This window comes from Anopheles merus, chromosome X (assembly GCF_017562075.2).
Source record: "Anopheles merus strain MAF chromosome X, AmerM5.1, whole genome shotgun sequence".
Taxonomy (NCBI): domain Eukaryota; kingdom Metazoa; phylum Arthropoda; class Insecta; order Diptera; family Culicidae; genus Anopheles; species Anopheles merus.
Genome location: NC_054081.1, coordinates 2,931,900 through 2,949,095, shown reverse-complemented (window position 1 = coordinate 2,949,095; position 17,196 = coordinate 2,931,900). Strand labels below are relative to the sequence as shown.

Below are 17,196 nucleotides of genomic sequence, written 5' to 3'. Positions count from 1 at the left end.
ACGTAATATGCTGCTGAATATGGAAAATTATATATATATACATATATACATATACATAAAAATGCATACAAAATATGTATATTTTTCAACTCTTCGCTCTCTCGTGAAATCACAACCAGTTAACCAAGTAAACAGGTTTACTTACGCATAGGTATGAATTAACGCATTTCCAATACCACCCTCCCCATGCCCGGTTCCAGTACCTGTCCACGAAAAATGCTCCCCTCCCCGGGTCCCAGACGTGGCCCAGAAGTTTGCCCAATGCCCCCCGAAAGTGACATAGAACTTTGTGGTTATTATTTATGTTTTCTACGGAACTTGTATACGAAAGCATGCAAAAACCAGGATTTAAAAAAAGATAATCTCGTCAACACCTTCCCGTCTTACCCTATCCACCCCTCACCCCACCCACTCCACCTACACCTCCCCGAATGGAGTCATTCAAGCAAATGCAAAAAAAAAACAACAACATACAACCACATCAAAATATCCCATCTTTGACAAGCAGCATGTTAGCAGCAATATTATCCCTTCTTAAGACAAAAAAAAAAAGAAAAAAAAATCTCGTACACAACGATCTAAGCGAAACAGCAACAAAAAAAAAAGTTAGTTTTGAAATCCCGAATTATATAACAATTAGATCAATTTTGCGACATTCTACCATCCGGGACAAATGCCACGGATAAACACTGCACTACACGCAGTAGAGCAGAGGAAGCAAGTGGAGGACGAAGACGAAGTAGTAGAAGCAGAAGAAAAACAACAGTTTGATCACAAGCTTTTTAAAAAAAAAAAAACAGTCAATTCTCACAATTGTAAAATGGTTATGAAATAAAATATAGCAACGTTTCTGAGAAAGTTACTGTCTGATGAAAGTGTTTGGCAATTCTAATAGAAACAAAATGTGTTGAGAAAAAATGTATGACCGCTGAACGACGTGAATGCTATCCAATGCTTTAAGAGCTATAAGACGATTACAGAAAAGAAAGCAAAGAAACCCCGCTTTGTTCATTCCGCTCATTCGTAGCGGTTTAATTACTTTTTGATATTGTTTTAATTTTGAACGTGTTGTTCCTTTCCTCTTGATTGCAAACGCAAACGAAAAGCCACAATCAATAAATTCGATTTTCTTCGACCTTGGCTAGCTATTTAATAATTAATGCTCATAGAACAACGGGCCCTACGCAAGCGAGCGCTGTGATGGCGTCCGTTTGAATGTTTAACGGCTCGTTTTAAAAAAAAGGGAAACTAATTCTTTTCTATGTTTGTCCTGCAAACGCCCGGACGATAGTCCGAATGGAATGAAACATTTGTCAACCCACCCTGCTTCGTCGAGTAATCCAACCCGCCAACACCAACCTATATAGAATCAATACCAGGCGGCCTCAGCGGTACTGTGACATCGCATCCGAATTTGAAAGCAATCGGAATGAGGTTGACCTAGGTCACTCTCCTCCATTCGCACCGCGAGCGGGGTGGACGGGTTATGGACGGGGCGGACTAATCGAAACTAATGGAATGTACGGGTCACGTTGCGCAACCTTCAAGTTGCCAAGTTCAAGCGCATAGAACAAACATAATTAATGGCATCGCGCTGCCCGTAACCAGATGTATCGATCGATCGAGTTGTCGTTGTGGTCCAGTTGAAGTTAAAGTCGAAGAGAGAGAGAGAGAGAGAGAGAGAGAGAATGATATCATAAAGGGTACAAGAACATGCAACAACAAAAACAAAACAGGAAACACAACGCAAAGGGCAAACAAACAAGCAAAAATGCAACAAACAGAGGAAACAAGAGAGTTCGAGTGGATAAAACAGCACCAAAACGGGGAAAAACACACATTCTTAGACAATGTACACGTTTGTAGTCGTTTATAATTTACACGTTTTTATTATCACTTTCACTTTGATAAACATTTACGAGACATAGGTTGTGTGAGTGGGTTGGGAAAGGGGGGAGGGGGGGGAGGAAACATGGGGATGATTTAGTGGAAATTGGACAGTTGCGTTTTTATTCCGTTTGCGGCCCATTGCATTGCTTGCGTATTGCGCACAGGACACGCGATGAATCTAACAACAAGCGGGGTTTGGGGTGGGTGGGTGTGGGTTTGTTTGTCCAGCATGAGATTTTCCTTCTAAGGGGGAGGGAACCATGAAATAGATGTGAAAAGTTCTAGCCTAATCTCCTACCACCACAATCAAATAGGTGCTTAATTTATTTTGTTGAGTTAACAATGTTTTTTTTTGCGTGTTTGTGTGTGTGTGTGGATGTTTGATTTTTTTTTTTGTTCGATGCTTCACGCTCACAAGCGATGTGTTATACACAAATCCTCGAAGCACAGTATACGGGAGCGGGAGGTGAGAAAAGCAGGTCAAACAAGAAAAAAGGGACACGAAAAAACAAAAAGTTTCAAAATAATAACACCACGTGACGTGTATAACGGACACATTTAAACTGAAAGGAAATGCGAGAAAGGGAAGGGAGAGGGGGGTATTGCATCCCACACTACAAACAAAACAAACAAAAAAAAAACATCGATCTAACACCGCGAGAATTAATTAAAAAATAAAACAAAAATCAAAAACAACAACGCGCCAAAACAGTAGTAACCAAAACACAGAATTGGAAACTCGGTGAGCTCTCTCTCTCTCTCTCTCTTTCTCTCTCTCTCTCTCTCTCTCTCTCTCTCTACCCTTCTCTCCATTCTCGTCATTCCTTCTTACAGCTTCGGCCAGGCGTACACGGACGGGACGGCGGGCTTGTAGCTCGCGTCGTACATCTGGGCGCGCACGAACGCCTCCTTGTCGTCCGGCTCCGGTTGCGTGCAGGCCAGCCCCTCCGCGTACGCGTACTCCATGATGTGCGTTGCGATCTTGATCGAGCAGTCCTTGATGTTTTCCAGCGGCGGGTACAGGCTGCCCCGCTCCAGGTCGTCGTCCGTGACGATCTCGGCGAGCCGCTGGGCGGACAGCAGGAAGATCTCCTCCGGGATGGTGGACGCGCCGGCACACAGCACGCCGAGCGCGACGCCCGGAAAGATGTACGAGTTGTTGCCCTGGCCCGGGTGGAACGTCCGGTCGCCGAGCGTGACCGGGGCGAACGGCGAGCCGGAGGCGAACACCGCCCGCCCGTCCGTATGCTCGTACGCCTGCTCCGCCGTACACTCCGCCTTGCTGGTCGGGTTGGACAGGGCGAAGATGACCGGCCGCTCGTTGTTCGCGGCCATCGTGCGCAGCACCTCGGGCGTGAACGCGCCGGCAATGGCGGCCGCACCGATCAGTATCGTCGGCTTCAGCTCCCGCACCGCCTCCAGCAGCGTACCGACCGGCGCGTGCTCGTGCGCAAACAGATGCTTGTGGCCGCTGATGCCGCCGGTCGGCCGGTCCTTCACGATCAGCCCCTTGCTGTCGACGAGCCAGATGCGCTGGCGGGCCTCCTCCTCCGTCAGCCCGTCCCGCTTCATCGCCATCACGCACAGCTGGGCGATGCCGAGGGCGGCCTCGCCCGCCCCCTGGAACAGCACGCGGTTGTCCGCCAGCTTGGTGCGGGTGATGCGCAGCGAGGCGAGCAGCCCGGCCACCGCAACCGACGCGGTGCCCTGGATGTCGTCGTTGAACGTGCAGTAGTCGTGGCGGTACTGGTCGAGAAACCGGAACGCGTTCGAGTTGGCAAAGTCCTCGAACTGGATCAGACAGTTGCGGCCGAACCGGCGCACCGCCGCCTCCATGAACTCCTGCACGAACTCGTCGTAGGCCGGGCCGGTCACGCGCCGGTGCCGCAGCCCCACGTACAGCGGATCGTCCAGGATCGACTGCGTGTTGGTGCCGACGTCCAGCGTCACCGGCAGGCACTGGCTCGGCTTGATGCCGGCCAGGGCCGTGTACAGCGCGAGCTTGCCGACCGGGATGCCCATGCCGTTCGCGCCCAGATCGCCCAGCCCGAGGATGCGCTCGCCGTCCGTCACCACGATCGCGCGCACGTCACTTTCCGGCCAGTTCTTCAGCACCTCGTACACGTGGCCCTTGTCGTTGATCGTGATGTACATGCCCTTTGGCTGCTGGTAAACCAGGCTGTACTTCTGGCAGGCCAGCCCGACCGTCGGCGTGTAGACCAGCGGCATCATCTCGCCGATGTTCGAGGCAAGCACGCGGTAGAACAGCCGCTCGTTCCGATCCAGCAGCCCCATCAGGTAGATGTACTTGTTCAGCGGATCGGTGTAGTGCTTCAGCAGCTCCAGGCAGTGCTGCACCTGCTCCTCCTCCGTGCGGACGATCGCCGGCATCAGCCCGTGGATGCCCAGCACCTGCCGCTCCTCGATGCTGAAGGACAGACCCTGAGGGTGGAGTGGGGGGAGGGGAGGGGAGGAAGAACCAAAAGGGAAAGGATTAATAAAGAGCGCCAAAACCCGAGGTCAACCCGTTCACCGGAACCGTGCACAAAGCTCTGCTGTTGCAATTCCTATGTGTGTTTTTATGGGTATAACGGGGGCAATCGTGTCTATCTAGTCTTAGTCGTCACGTGTTTAAGCCTGCCTTTTGTTCGAAGCCCTCAATTGGCCTGATTTGCGTAGATTGAGGGGACATAAGTGAGCTCCAATTACTCATCTGTACCAGTTGGAGCGGGTCGTCGAAGGTTCAGAGGAGTTACAACACTTCTTACAAACAAGATCACAAAAAACACTAAATCACAACCAACAACAGATCAAGGTTAAGACTAACAATAAGATGCTTACAGACTTTCTGCTCTAGAAGACATTGAGGTACAAAGCTAGGTTGTTACTTCTTGCAACGACATTAGAATAGGTCCAAAACTGAGTTCCAATTACTGATCTGTAACAGCTGGAGAGACATGTGGAAGGTAACCAGTATGGCCCCAGGGGTTTGAACACATCTTCCAAGCAAAATCAGAAAAGCATGACATCACAACCAAAAGTCGGTAGATGTGACAGATCAAGGGCAATACTAAGAATGAGAAGCGTATGGACTTTCCAATCTAGAAGACATCGAGTGGCAAGGTTAGGTTGGGAATTCTGGAAACCACAAAGGGGCCCTAGGACCTAAAATGAGCTCCAATCACTCATCGATGCGATCGGAAATAGGTATTTCCTGGACATTTAGAGTTTCCAAGTAGGCCTAAAAGCTCTGTGACGCATCTCCCAGCAAGAAACAAACCATGGAGAGTTTACCAACGTCACAAACCAGCAAACGAACTACCCTCAAGAATCTCTCCAAGTTTCAGGCGTGTGTGTCTGTCGAGTCAATATCAATCCCAAGGTTATTTTGAAGAAGCAAAAATACAAATAGGAAGACGATGCAGTTTTGATGGAACAGGTATTGGCCGTACAATGACATATCTCGCAAAATGAATAGGTTGTCCATTGGAGATGTTGATTATGAGCTATGACGGTATGGTTTTCGACGCATCGCACCATAAGGGAGGCGCGCGATAAAAACGCTCTCATGACCATGTCTAAATCATCTTTATGGCACTATCACACACAGGATGAACATTATCGATTAGATAAAACATAGCAGCGTGAGAACACGGCAGTGTAGCAGTCTAGCAAGGGAGAGAAGTCTAGCAAAACGACCCGTTACGCGGCAGTCATAAATCTTTGATATAATGGCAAAAAACGAAAGCCATCTTCCTCTATTCGCATGCGATTCTTAACAAGGAAAAAAGATTGCACAGTTATTAGTTTGGCTGCGTGTGGTGAATTTCTTTCATTGTGGGAAATCGCTACGGAAGGTTCCTTCAGAAATTCGCACCGTCACGCTGACGGAGTCGGAGTGTGTCCACAGCCGACGCAAACTAATAGCAGGACCACCACCAAAACAAAACCAAAAAAAAGCCCCTGCACGATGCCACTACCATAGTCGCCCTGTAAAATACCAAAAAAACCGTGTGGATTGCGCGACTGCTGGCGTACCACGGCGCATTCCGCGAGCACAGGCACAGCCGCGAGAGATGCACGTGATGTGGAAACACACCATCAGCGTAGGATCAGCTGTTCAGCCAGCCTTGCGCCAGCGGAAACGAAGGGTGGCTGTGCATGGGGGGGAGGGCATTCGATTTGTCAATGATTCACGCGTCTGACGCGATTGGCAACTCGGAGCGCGAATGAGTCATTTCGTCATCAGTGCGGACATTACGCGGGCACCATATCTAATGCCGTCTGCTGGGGGAAAAAAGCGTGCGGGTTTTTTTTTGTATCTCCCTCTCTCTCCCTCTCTCTCTCTATCTTTCCGCGAGTCAAACTCCGCTCGGTGATGGGTTTGAAGGTTTTTTGCTGTTGTTGTTACTATCTAAACATCCAACCACAATCGATGGGTAAAGTGTGATGCAAGTGTTATTTTTTCTCTGTCTGTTTGCGCTGTTGAAGATTGCAGATATCTGCAGGAATCTTTCCAGCAATTTGCGTCAGCCGCAGCTTCCGTCCCGCCTTGGGCGCCCGCCCTGGAGAAGGGCTAGAACGGTGCTAGGCGGTGACACGCATGGCAGGAGCCTGCCACCGAACCGCGGCATCGGTCGCTGAGGTGCTGGCGGTAGCGTACGCGATCGGACAAATAAAGGACGTTTCGGTTCTTGGCGGGGCGCTGTAATTCGTTCTAGAGTGGGAGACGGCCCAGACACGCTGTGCGTGTGCACGACCTACACCCTGGCCGAATGGCGGGTGACTTGGAGGTCAAGATGGAAATATCGCCAATACAGACGGCAGTTTTATTGCCCCTCGTTTTCATATATTTTTTTTTTTTTTTTGCTGTTTCGCGCAATTCGTGCACATGCTATTCGGGAGGGCGACGGTGGTCAGCGGATAAAACAATCCAACAATCTCGAGCGATCGCGAGTGTGTGTGTGTGTGTATCATTGTTATGACCTTTAGGTGCTGCGGAAAGGTCACACCGAAAGGCGCGGCAATGTGTCCTGTGCACGGAGGGACAGGTGTTGGACTTGCCTCTCTTTGGAGGGAGCTTTGCGCACGAATCAGGGCCAGAAAGGGATTCGCAATGAGACGAGAATGTTTGCTCTGGCAAGCGCTGGGGGCACAGTTTTCCAGTGCAGCTCCTTTTCCCATGCACCTGTAGGAGGCAACAAAAAGGGCCTGCACAAATCAATGGAAATGGCAAAGCACAACAACCAGCGAAAAAAAAAATCCCCCTTCGGCACGATGACAGAGCGATTTCGCGACAGATGCAACGCGGGCGAAAGGGCGAAGGGTTTAACGCAAAGGGACATTCTCGGCTGGCCGGAGGAGCGCCACTCTTTGGCACACTATCGGGACCATACACACACACACATGTACATTGCACACTACACTAGCAAACAAAAACAAAATTGGACGAATGGTGCGCGGCGCGCGCAGTCGCACAAGGGCCACAACAGAGCACAACCCCCCTCGAAAGACACACACACACACACATGCCGCTAAACGTACGTACCTTATTGAACTTTCCATTGCGGAGTCGATCGAAGCCAGCGATTGAACCCGCGATTTCGCCGTCGGATTCGGCGGCCCACTGCCCAAGACGGTCACGGTTGAACGATGGCGTGCTCATGCTGATGTTGCTGCTGGCGATGCTGCTGCTGCTGCTGTTGGTTGATGCGGTCCTGTCTGCGGTCCGACTGCGTCTGTCACCGATGGCTCCTGGTTGCGAGTAGTGTGTCGGCACTTGGTTTGCTTCGGCGCGGTCCGGCACACGGGAAGGCTCCTGCTGTCGCTGGGACGGTTGCTGTTTCACGCTCTGCAGCTCATTACCTACTACGCGGTGCCGTGACGGTGCGCTCGGTTTTTCCTTCGCCGCCGACTGCTTCGTCGCGTTGCTGCTGCTGCTGCTATCCATCTCAGGCTGACATCTACTGCGGAAAGGAATTGGAGGAAAAAAAAACGACAAAATTGTAGGAAATAATGCAACATTTAGGAATTGAGAATGGAAAGCAGAATTTGATTTGCAAGTTGAGTTTTTTAAGGATAAAATAATTTACATTTTCATTTTTTTACAAGTAGGATGGCAAGCATAACTCAAAAGGGAAGGGATGATGCAACTATTAATAGAATGGCGCTCACAAACGTACTACTGCTATTTTTAAAAACTTCGCCATGGATGTAGATAGGCAAAACAAAAAACATGATCGAAGCCGTTATAACGCTAATTTAAAAAAAAAAAACACAAAAAAAGCAAGAGCTAAAAGCATCCTGATAACTTGTAATAGAAAACTATGCTTTACTTTTAATGGTTGAAATGATGAAATCTATTACTTTTTATGTGCAACGTTTTTGTGGCTCATTTCTATCACATTTCTAGGGAAAATAGAGCGATATATTACATATTTTCTTTTTGTCCCTTACTACGTTCCCCAGTGGAGCCTGCTTGTGTGTTTTTGCATTCGTATAAAATTTATTTAAACACCATAGCTAAATGCTTATCGTGGGGTTTGACTGTATTTGAATTGCTAATGCTAATAGTATATATGATAATTTGAATGCTTCAAACTGCTTCAAAGGGCCTGTGTGGGTTCAATTGTCGCCTGAACTATCGCCCTACCAAAAGGGTTTAACAAAATTACGTCTGGGCAGGCTGACACATTCAGAATTGTAGGCAGAAATGACTAGCGTTGCTGAACGTTTCGAAAGAAAACATCATTAGTATGAACATTATCACAAAAAATCAACCCTAAAACAGTAATGTTTGGAACGTCAGACCGATGTTTTGTATCGATGTCTAAATGTTCGTTAAATGTTTCATTACAAAAAAAAAACACATTTCATTGCAAGATATACTAAATGAAGGTAATTTGATCTTAATGCATAAATTAGGACGGTTCTATACAAGTTTACATGCTTAGGTTGGTAACCGACCTTGTAGGTGAGATATTCTGTGATAAAAATTTCTAATACTTTTTTTTCGTAAATCCCCTGTGAGCACGGTGGATAACACCCTGAAGGCAGCGTTTGCATTTGTGTGGTGCCGTTCACGTAGTTATTATCGGCCGATAGTACGGTCGGCCCCAACACACTGGCGAGACGCAACGAGACGCACACAATCAAGTCCGGCATCAGATGATCGAAGCCAAAACCACGCGTTAGGTGCGCGCAAACACACTCGAAGGGGCATACTGTGTGTGTTTTTTACGTGCGGTTTCTAACCACCGCCTCATACCCTTAACCCTGCCTGCCCACACAAACCCGCGCGTCGGTTATGGATGGAAACCGTGACTCGTCAGTTTAGACCGTCAGTCAGATGTTGGTCGGAAGAAAACCGCGCGCATCCCATCGCGTTATCGTTGCGTTTTGATACTGGCAGTTTTTTTCGCTCTCCCTCGGGTGTGTGTGTGTGGTGACAAACCCAGCTGTGAACACACACGCCCAAATAAAGGGCGCCAAGTGGGTGGAAGGCTGGTGGTGGTGGTTGGTAGTGTGCGAAAAGACGGGCACGTTCTTGTTGAGCTTGTTTGGCTTTCCGCTTTGCAAGCACACTCGACAGTTGCCTTTTGTCGAACGGCTTACGCAATTTTCGCTCTCCCTCCAAGCACCCCACGCTCACCCCTGCCCTATTCGAATCAGATATAAAATCAGAGTGTGCCAAATGGACGGCTGTGGATTTATAAACAACGGAAGGGGCGGACGTCAAACGCATGGGAGCACTTTAAATTTCAACTTTCAACCGATGGCGATACGGGTGGGCGACACCAGCCTGCAGACGATCGTTAATACCTTGATGGAAAAATCGCACCAGCAATCCGCAATGCGTACAACAGAGTTCGAAAAGCCCGTGCCGTGCCAATTGTGTTATACTTCCCATTCAAATCGCCACAATCGAGATCCCTCGATTCATCTCGCATCGTACGATCGTCCGATCGCGCTATCCTGCTCATTCTCTAGCTTTATCTCTGTTCATTTTTTTTTCGCCTACCCCTCTCTTTTTCTCCATTCTTCATTTGCTGTACAGTGCCCGGAAGGGTTTCTGGTGCTTTGTGCGTTGTGCAATTTTGTTGGCCACGCTTTTCGGCCGTTCTCCATTAACTTTGAGCGGCACGGCGAGAGCGGGGGTCTAGTGAATTCGGTGCGCAATGTAACCAAGCAAGCGCGCGCCTGGTTGCAGTTGCTTTCCCGTCTTTCGACTTGTCACGTTTTTCGCAGTTCGCTTTTCGTCGCCGGCAGCACTCAAGCTGAAAGTCCTTTGCCAAAACTTCCTACCGAAGCAATGTCTAATTTGCCAAATTACACGCAGACCGGGTCCCTTTCGCTTGCTCGCGAACACGCTGTCTGGACGTACCTTTGCATGATTGGGTAGCCGTTGAAGACGGTTGTTGCCATGTCCCGGCCTGCCTCGGATGTGGGAAGGAAATGGAATTCTGATCTGATTGTGAACAAGCACACACGCACACACACACTACAGAGTATCACAGACGAATATACACACAGACGCAGGCACAGAAGTTGCTCCGGAGACACACTCGCGCACCTCCCTTTTGCCCAACTATCTTGGTGAAATCTTTACCCGACCAGCGGTTGCACTGCACTGTGCCAGAATGCCCGCATTCGGACCTAATTTATTCGCAACGATACTTAAAATCAGCTGATTATTAGCAGATCAGCCCCTCCTCCGTAGGGCGGTGGCGAGATGATAAGGAAAGTTGAAAACATTTCCCCGTAGTACCCCGTGAGGTGTGTGTGAGTCTTGGGCGCCCGGTGTGAGGTGCCGACTGATCGACCGACCGACCGACCGATCATCATCATCAAACATCATGTACGGCGTTAGTGATCGGGATAGGTAGCATGTGGAGTCGATCTGAGCGTGTGTGTGCTTTTTTTTTTGCTTGCCTGCTGTTGCCCCTTACGCTTGAACTAAGATCGAACCAGCTCGGTATTCACCTTTCTTGACCGCCGGTGACCGAACGACTTCTATCCGGCCCCCTCCGCTCCGTCCGTGTTTGCTTTCGTACTCGTCTTTCTACGGCTTACGTAAGGGCGTGTGAATGTTTTGGAACAAAAAAAAAAAGAAACAGAACGTTGTCCAACGGAATTTTGCACCTTTGTACCCTAGTCGGGCGGAAAACTACCCCTTGTGCATGAAATTGCGCTGCCTTTTAGGCTTCCATCGGCAACGTTCAAGTGTTTGAAGCCGACAAAGCAACGCGATGGCCGCGCTATGGCAATATTAACAGCAATTTAATAATTACAAGCATACTAATTAATTTTGAAAGAAACACTGACGTCCTGCACAAAAAACGGACGTACAAAACGGAGCTGATGCAATTGCTGCAATACTTTCTGCCCCAAAACCGCTCGCAAGCGCTTTCATCATATTGTCATCAGCTTTAAGATGCATCCCTCATTACTGATTTATTGTTCAATGCTCGCAGGTAGCTGCAACAGAAAAAAACACGTAACAAACAAAGCTACAAATGAATTCACAGTACAGTGCGATTTATTTCACGCACCGACACTCCGAATTGCGCGCAAGATGCGCACGATATTTCATAATACGGTTGCAAAATGGTTACAGGAAACCTGCTGATGAAAAGGCTGACTTAGAGCTTGCCTTGCTTGTTCGCTGGTTTACTTTCTCCCTCCGCTATGGTACCGGTTGAATCATAATATGTTGACGGGCTCATACTGCCGGCGCCCACCCCCCAGGTCGGCCACCGCGGAAATGACGAACGCTACAAAAGGTGGGCTGGGAAAACTGGGGCTGCGAGTCGCGGTCAAAGTCACGGCTGGGCACCGCCGTCGATTCGCACACCTCGTGCGTGCTAAAAAAAAAGTTGCACAAGCAACTTTGGGAGGGCGGGAGTTTCCCTTTCGTTGGTTGTGGTCGTCGTTGCAGCTGTTCGGCTTGAAGCATCGAGATAAGGAATGGATAAGTGATATATTGTGGTTTTGGTTTGTTGTTTTTAAGTTGGATGAGAACTGTTTGGTAGGGGTTGGTTCTGTTTTTACCGCAAGATATAAACCGTTCTAGAATAGGTACAGTTCAAAAGATAGCTGTGGTTGAGAGCAGAGATGTAAGGTGATAAGGAGTTGTTTGTTTTCTATGTGTTGTTTAAAGAATGCTTCTAGAAACAATTTCGTTTAAAGTAATGCTATTCTGTAATGCTTATATCCAGAGAAACGACTGATTATTCACTAGATTTTTTTTATTTTAAGTAGAATCATGTGCTGTGTCATACTGAAAGGCATTAAGTAAATTGTTTCACTGAAAATCATTAAAAAAAATTACAATAGTACTGAAATTCAGTAAAAATATTCTAATAGGGAACCGTTATCATTAAAAAAATAATTGAATGATAAATTTTACTGTGTAGATACAACGTGTACATACAATTTCACAATATACACCTGTAGGATAGAAAATGAAACATGTAACATTTAGCTTGGATAGAAAATGAAACATCTTCTCATTATTTGTATTTATAGAGGGAAGAACGGTTAGACACGGCCATATTTATTGTATTATTATTATTTTCTCGTTAAAATGTTTTGATTTCCATTTCCAAAGAATTTAGTACAGCGTCCACCATTTATATACTTAGCAACCTCAATCCTGTAGCTACTGAATGAATGTTAACAATACGAGAACATCAATCAACATGCGTCAATAAACAAGCACAGTTTTTATTTTTATGTTACGAAGACCTCAGTAAGCTGGCACGACAAAATGCATTTAATTATACGATCCTTTAACGCAATGTAGCGTGTATATAGGTCTAAATACAATTTTCAATTGCAACAATTTAAAACAATAATGGTCTAGGCTAAAAAAAAATATAATAATTTGTTCAGCTTTCTAAGGCTCTTGCAAGTTTGAAATCGCCACAAATGCTCAGTGGGCTAAACCAGATGCTTTCTTTGTCCGGCCGATCGACCCGTAAACGTACACCGCGTACTCGAGCGCCTTTGACTGTGACGGCGGAAGTTCGGCAACGCTAACTTCGATTACTGTCGGGCTGACGAACCGGTACCCCTGCAGTGTCGATCGATCATGTTCTGTTTTGGCCACGATACGCACACACTCGATCGTGACGGGTTTGCCAATCGAAATCTGTAAGAGACGCGAAACGCAAACAAACATAACCAGGCACGCGTATACGCGCAATTAATCGAGTTCCGTTCAAGTGTGGCCCGCTCGTTCTGGGAATGGTAAACAAAAGGGCATGCAAAGGTGCTGGTTGTGTGCTGCAAAAGGGAATATCTAATTTACGGTTAGCTAATGCCCAAGACGAGCAAAAGCCTCATTAGCACGCTTGCATGCATAAAGGACAAAGGGGCATAGAAACTGGAGCGTGAACCCTTGAAAAAACAAATGCCTTCGTCACTTCCACCGTGACATCACGACTTAATGGAGTGAACCTGCCACTGCCCCGAGCTCCGGTTTGCCAACATGGCCACGGTACAGGATGAACGCGCTCGCTCGGCCACACAACGCACCTCTATTGTTCCATTGATCAGGCTCGTTAGGTCGTCCTTCACCACGACTACCGTCTCCACGTACAGCAGCGTTGACGTTTCCGAGCATTTACGCACCGCACCAACCGCTAGAGGGATGAGGAAACGCGTGTGAATCATCTAGGAGCTTGATGGCTTGATGGGGTGCAAGGTCTATCCTCGTATACCTCGTTCGGTGCCTGCGTACTGCAGGCTGTGATCCGGTTCCGGTTCCGGTGTGGTTGTCGGTGTCGTCGGCAGAGCAGCCACGGTCACAATCGAAACTGCCAGCACCACTGTCAGCCACTTTTGGGCATCTTGCAGCGGCATGTTCAACAGTGGAATAGGAACGTTGAAATAAAAAAACACACACACAACAAAAAGAAATAGGATTATGTCTAGTCGGATGATGGTGATGATCGCTCCACCGATACTCGTTATGTTATGACACTAACCACAACAAAGCAATACGGATTAGCTCTCGAGCGGACGCAGCCGGGCATTATCAGGCAGCCGGGCATCTACGAGGTCAACTGGCAGGCGGGCGGCATTTCGTGATGCTGCGTGGACACTGACAGGTACACACTAGCCTTTCCAGTGCATGTGCTGTACATCCCGTGCCCGAAGCTGGGCTAGAGTTCAGGCTCTGCCCGGAGCCCTCATGGCAAGCGGGTGATCGCAATAGTTTACAGTGCCGTTAAGACGTTACTATACGCTTGTCCAAGAGTTATCGGTTGGCAGTAAAACGCTCGACTTTGAACCTTCAGATACAGTTCTGGAGTTCCTCTTGAATTTCCAAAATACTCAAGATGAAAGCTATGAAAAAAGCAGATGACATAGCTCCCGATTGATTTCGTAAATATTCCACAATTCCTGCAAAAGACCCACTATACTATCAACCGATCAATGTTTAGTGTCACAGATGTCAAGGATGACACTAAGAAGAAAACGAAAGAGAGCAAGAAAGAACTAAAGAGAAAGAGAGAGAGAAAGAGAGAGAGGGAAAGAGAGAGAGAGAGAGAAAGAGAGAGAGAGATAGTCATTGAAAGATAGTAAAAAAGGAGGGAAATTGATCTACACAGTAAGTTTTGTAGGTCGCGCTGGATGTTAGCGATCGATCGGGGTCCACACTTCAATACTACCCACCAGTAAACGCAGTAGGCTCGTACGATAGGCGTAAGGGGCAGAGGAATCTAATCAAGCATTGGCCCCTTCACACCCTCCGGTGGGAGGGGGGGGGGGAGTTGGCATTATCAACAGACCGTGTTTTCTAACCCGGGCTGGGGCCCTTTTACCACCAGTACCGGCTACGCCACATACGACGAACGACGTCAACAAAGACCAAGAATCGGCGGTGACGATGAAGGCACCAATGAAGGTACTGCTGGTGTGCTCTGCCATTTCGATAGGTTAGTAACGATCGGGAAAAGGGGCAAAACCGCTTGTTTGTGTGTGTGCGCTATTGCGTATCTGTTTATGTGTGTGTGTGTGTGAGAGTGTTTCCGTTAACATTGTAGTGCGGAGAAATGTATAAACACAAATTAGTTTGAAGGTCGATGGAAGGCGCTATGGTTCGTTGTATTATTTCTACATTTTTATTTTGCTCTACCATCATTGGTGGCGTAGTTGCAACTGCAAGTTCCGCAGTGTGTGTTTACCAACTCACTATCCGCGTAACAATGTTGTGTGCTGCTCCACTCACTCCAGTTGACTAACAGTTTTGTATTTTCACGCTACGAAACTGCTTCATTCTAGCCAGCACCACCGGCACCGGCACGACGCCCGATAACAACCTGACGGCCCCGATCAACTTTCCCGTCTTTTTCCGCAGTCGCTTCAACCCACGCACGCTGCAGCAGAACGAGCGGCTCATACCGGCCTTCGATGACAGCGATGTACGGTTGTTGCTGCGTCCCCATACAGCAGCTTCCTCTTTTACGACGCCACAATCAAACCAGCCTGTCGATCAGCCGACGACCGAGGCCGTACCCGAGTCGTTGGAGCAGGAACCGGAGTGTGGTGACCTACCGCCCGGTGCCGATGGTTTCCCCTGGGTAGCGGTGCTGGAGCACGCCGGCCCCCAGCAGGGCAGCCCGCGCAAGCGTACCCTCAGCAAGGGCGTCCTGATCGATCGCCAGCACGTCCTAACGACCGTGTCGAGCGTGCACAACTCGCACCCGACCTGGGTTGTGACGAGCGTTCGGCTGGGAGACGTCCCAACCCGCCGCCACAGCACGCACGCGGGCAACTCGAGCCAGAGAGCGAACGGTACCCAGCGGTACGAAATCGAGACGGTGTTCCTGCACGAAAGCAAGGACATTGCGCTAATCCGGCTGGCGAACGGGGGCGTCCAGCAGCTGACCGACTCGGTTCGCCCGATCTGCGTACCGCGGGAGGACTACCGGCTGGAGAGCTTCAAGATTTCGTCGCACGTCTGCCAGCGCAGCCAGGTGGTGTCGACGGCGACGGGCCGCCATGGTAGCCGAGTCAGCCGGAGCAAGCTGCAGCCGCTCGAGCTGATCAGTGGCGACGCCTGCAACCAGCTGCTGCGGCCGCATGGTGCCCGACTGCCGGTCAAGAGCTTCTGTGCGCGGGAGTCGGCCGAAGATAACTGCACTGGCTCGCTCGGCGGTCCTGCCGTTGCCACCGTACGGGGTCGGTATCACGTGCTCGGGCTGCGCTCCTACCTGCAAACCGAGGTAGGTATCGCGGGCCCTTATCAGCACACGATAGAGCACTGCAATTGGCCTCCTATTTAACCACACACTCCCTTGAATGCGGGAATATAAGATCATGTCTCGCGAAGCCATTAAAACATTTGAGCAGACGAACAGTCCGTTCCAATAGTAATAATAGAAACAGAAAATGATTTGATCCTCTTTTGAATGCCCTTTTCAGACAACCGTCGAGGGCCTGGACATCCCCAGCATATATGTGCGGGTTGGCGGCCTGCGCAAATGGATATCGGCAGTGATCAAGGCTATCGGCGAATAGGCGGCGCGTTATCGTCGCGTTCACTGATTACGGTATATTCGGTAAGGTACTGCAGTGTCGGCGAGGTAGCACAGGCATCTGGGACCAATGGCACAATCAGAATCTTCTCGGGACAAACCATCAAATCAGCTTATTACATCACCTGCATCTGAAAGAAGCCAGATCCTCAAATCTCTGCAATGTATAAATAGCACCATCACGTACATCTAACAGACACGGCTACATCAATCAAGTACGCGTTCCAGAACGCTCCCAAGAGATGGCTTTTGTTTTTTATTCGCCTTTTTTTAATAATCAATTTGTTCTCGAACAACAAAATGAATTCCGATCGACTATCAACCATCTTTTCGTCGCACGATGGTGATCTTGTCTTTTTAGGTTAAATGCCACGACCTCTCCCGTTCGGTCGCGGGCATGATAAGCAAAGCAATAAAGCGCATGTTCCCCGCCGGTTCGCTACTGGTCTACTGGCCAGAGCGGTCAATCAATGGATAATTCGCACGCGTTTGCTTATGTTGGAGAGAAAGCATTTTTTTTGTTTGTTTAATGGTTCGCATTTTTTCTTGGAATTCCAAGCCCCGGTTGGGACCTTATCAGGCGATGGCAATTTTAAACTGTCAAATTAAAAACTGCTTATCGCACACGCCAATTCCCATGTTTTTTTTATGTTCTTGTGGCAGATGAAGATTACTTACAAGAGATTATATTCTTCTACAGGAAAATGTGAGACGTCTTGCCAATGGCTTTAATCAATAAACAGGAATGCAAGTCCACACA

At 48.5% G+C, this 17,196-nt stretch overlaps 3 protein-coding genes across 4 annotated transcripts; 1 reads left to right on the top strand and 2 right to left on the bottom strand.

Moving 5' to 3' along the window:
* Window positions 1–2,172: 2,172 nt before the first annotated feature.
* On the bottom strand, window positions 2,173–10,533 carry LOC121591327 (NADP-dependent malic enzyme). 2 transcript variants are annotated; one of them, XM_041911687.1, is made up of 3 exons: window positions 10,274–10,533; window positions 7,439–7,856; window positions 2,173–4,332 (listed from the first exon to the last, which is right to left on the bottom strand). In XM_041911687.1, exons 1-3 carry the CDS (start codon window positions 10,312–10,314, stop codon window positions 2,719–2,721), a joined length of 2,073 nt encoding a protein of 690 aa, XP_041767621.1. In that variant the 5' UTR covers window positions 10,315–10,533; the 3' UTR covers window positions 2,173–2,718. The 2 variants fall into 2 exon arrangements, with proteins under 2 accessions (XP_041767621.1, XP_041767630.1); XM_041911696.1 differs by having other exon boundaries at window positions 7,439–7,853.
* Window positions 10,534–12,591: 2,058 nt separating this feature from the next.
* LOC121591373 lies at window positions 12,592–13,859 on the bottom strand. Its single transcript, XM_041911779.1, has 3 exons — window positions 13,614–13,859; window positions 13,429–13,535; window positions 12,592–13,042 (listed from the first exon to the last, which is right to left on the bottom strand). The coding sequence occupies exons 1-3, from the start codon at window positions 13,753–13,755 to the stop codon at window positions 12,824–12,826; spliced, it is 468 nt and encodes a 155-aa protein (XP_041767713.1). The 5' UTR covers window positions 13,756–13,859; the 3' UTR covers window positions 12,592–12,823.
* A 102-nt stretch (window positions 13,860–13,961) lies between these two features.
* On the top strand, window positions 13,962–17,192 carry LOC121591368 (serine protease 48-like). Its single transcript, XM_041911766.1, has 3 exons — window positions 13,962–14,834; window positions 15,181–16,124; window positions 16,324–17,192. Exons 1-3 carry the CDS (start codon window positions 14,786–14,788, stop codon window positions 16,417–16,419), a joined length of 1,089 nt encoding a protein of 362 aa, XP_041767700.1. The 5' UTR covers window positions 13,962–14,785; the 3' UTR covers window positions 16,420–17,192.
* The last annotated feature ends 4 nt before the right edge of the window (window positions 17,193–17,196 follow it).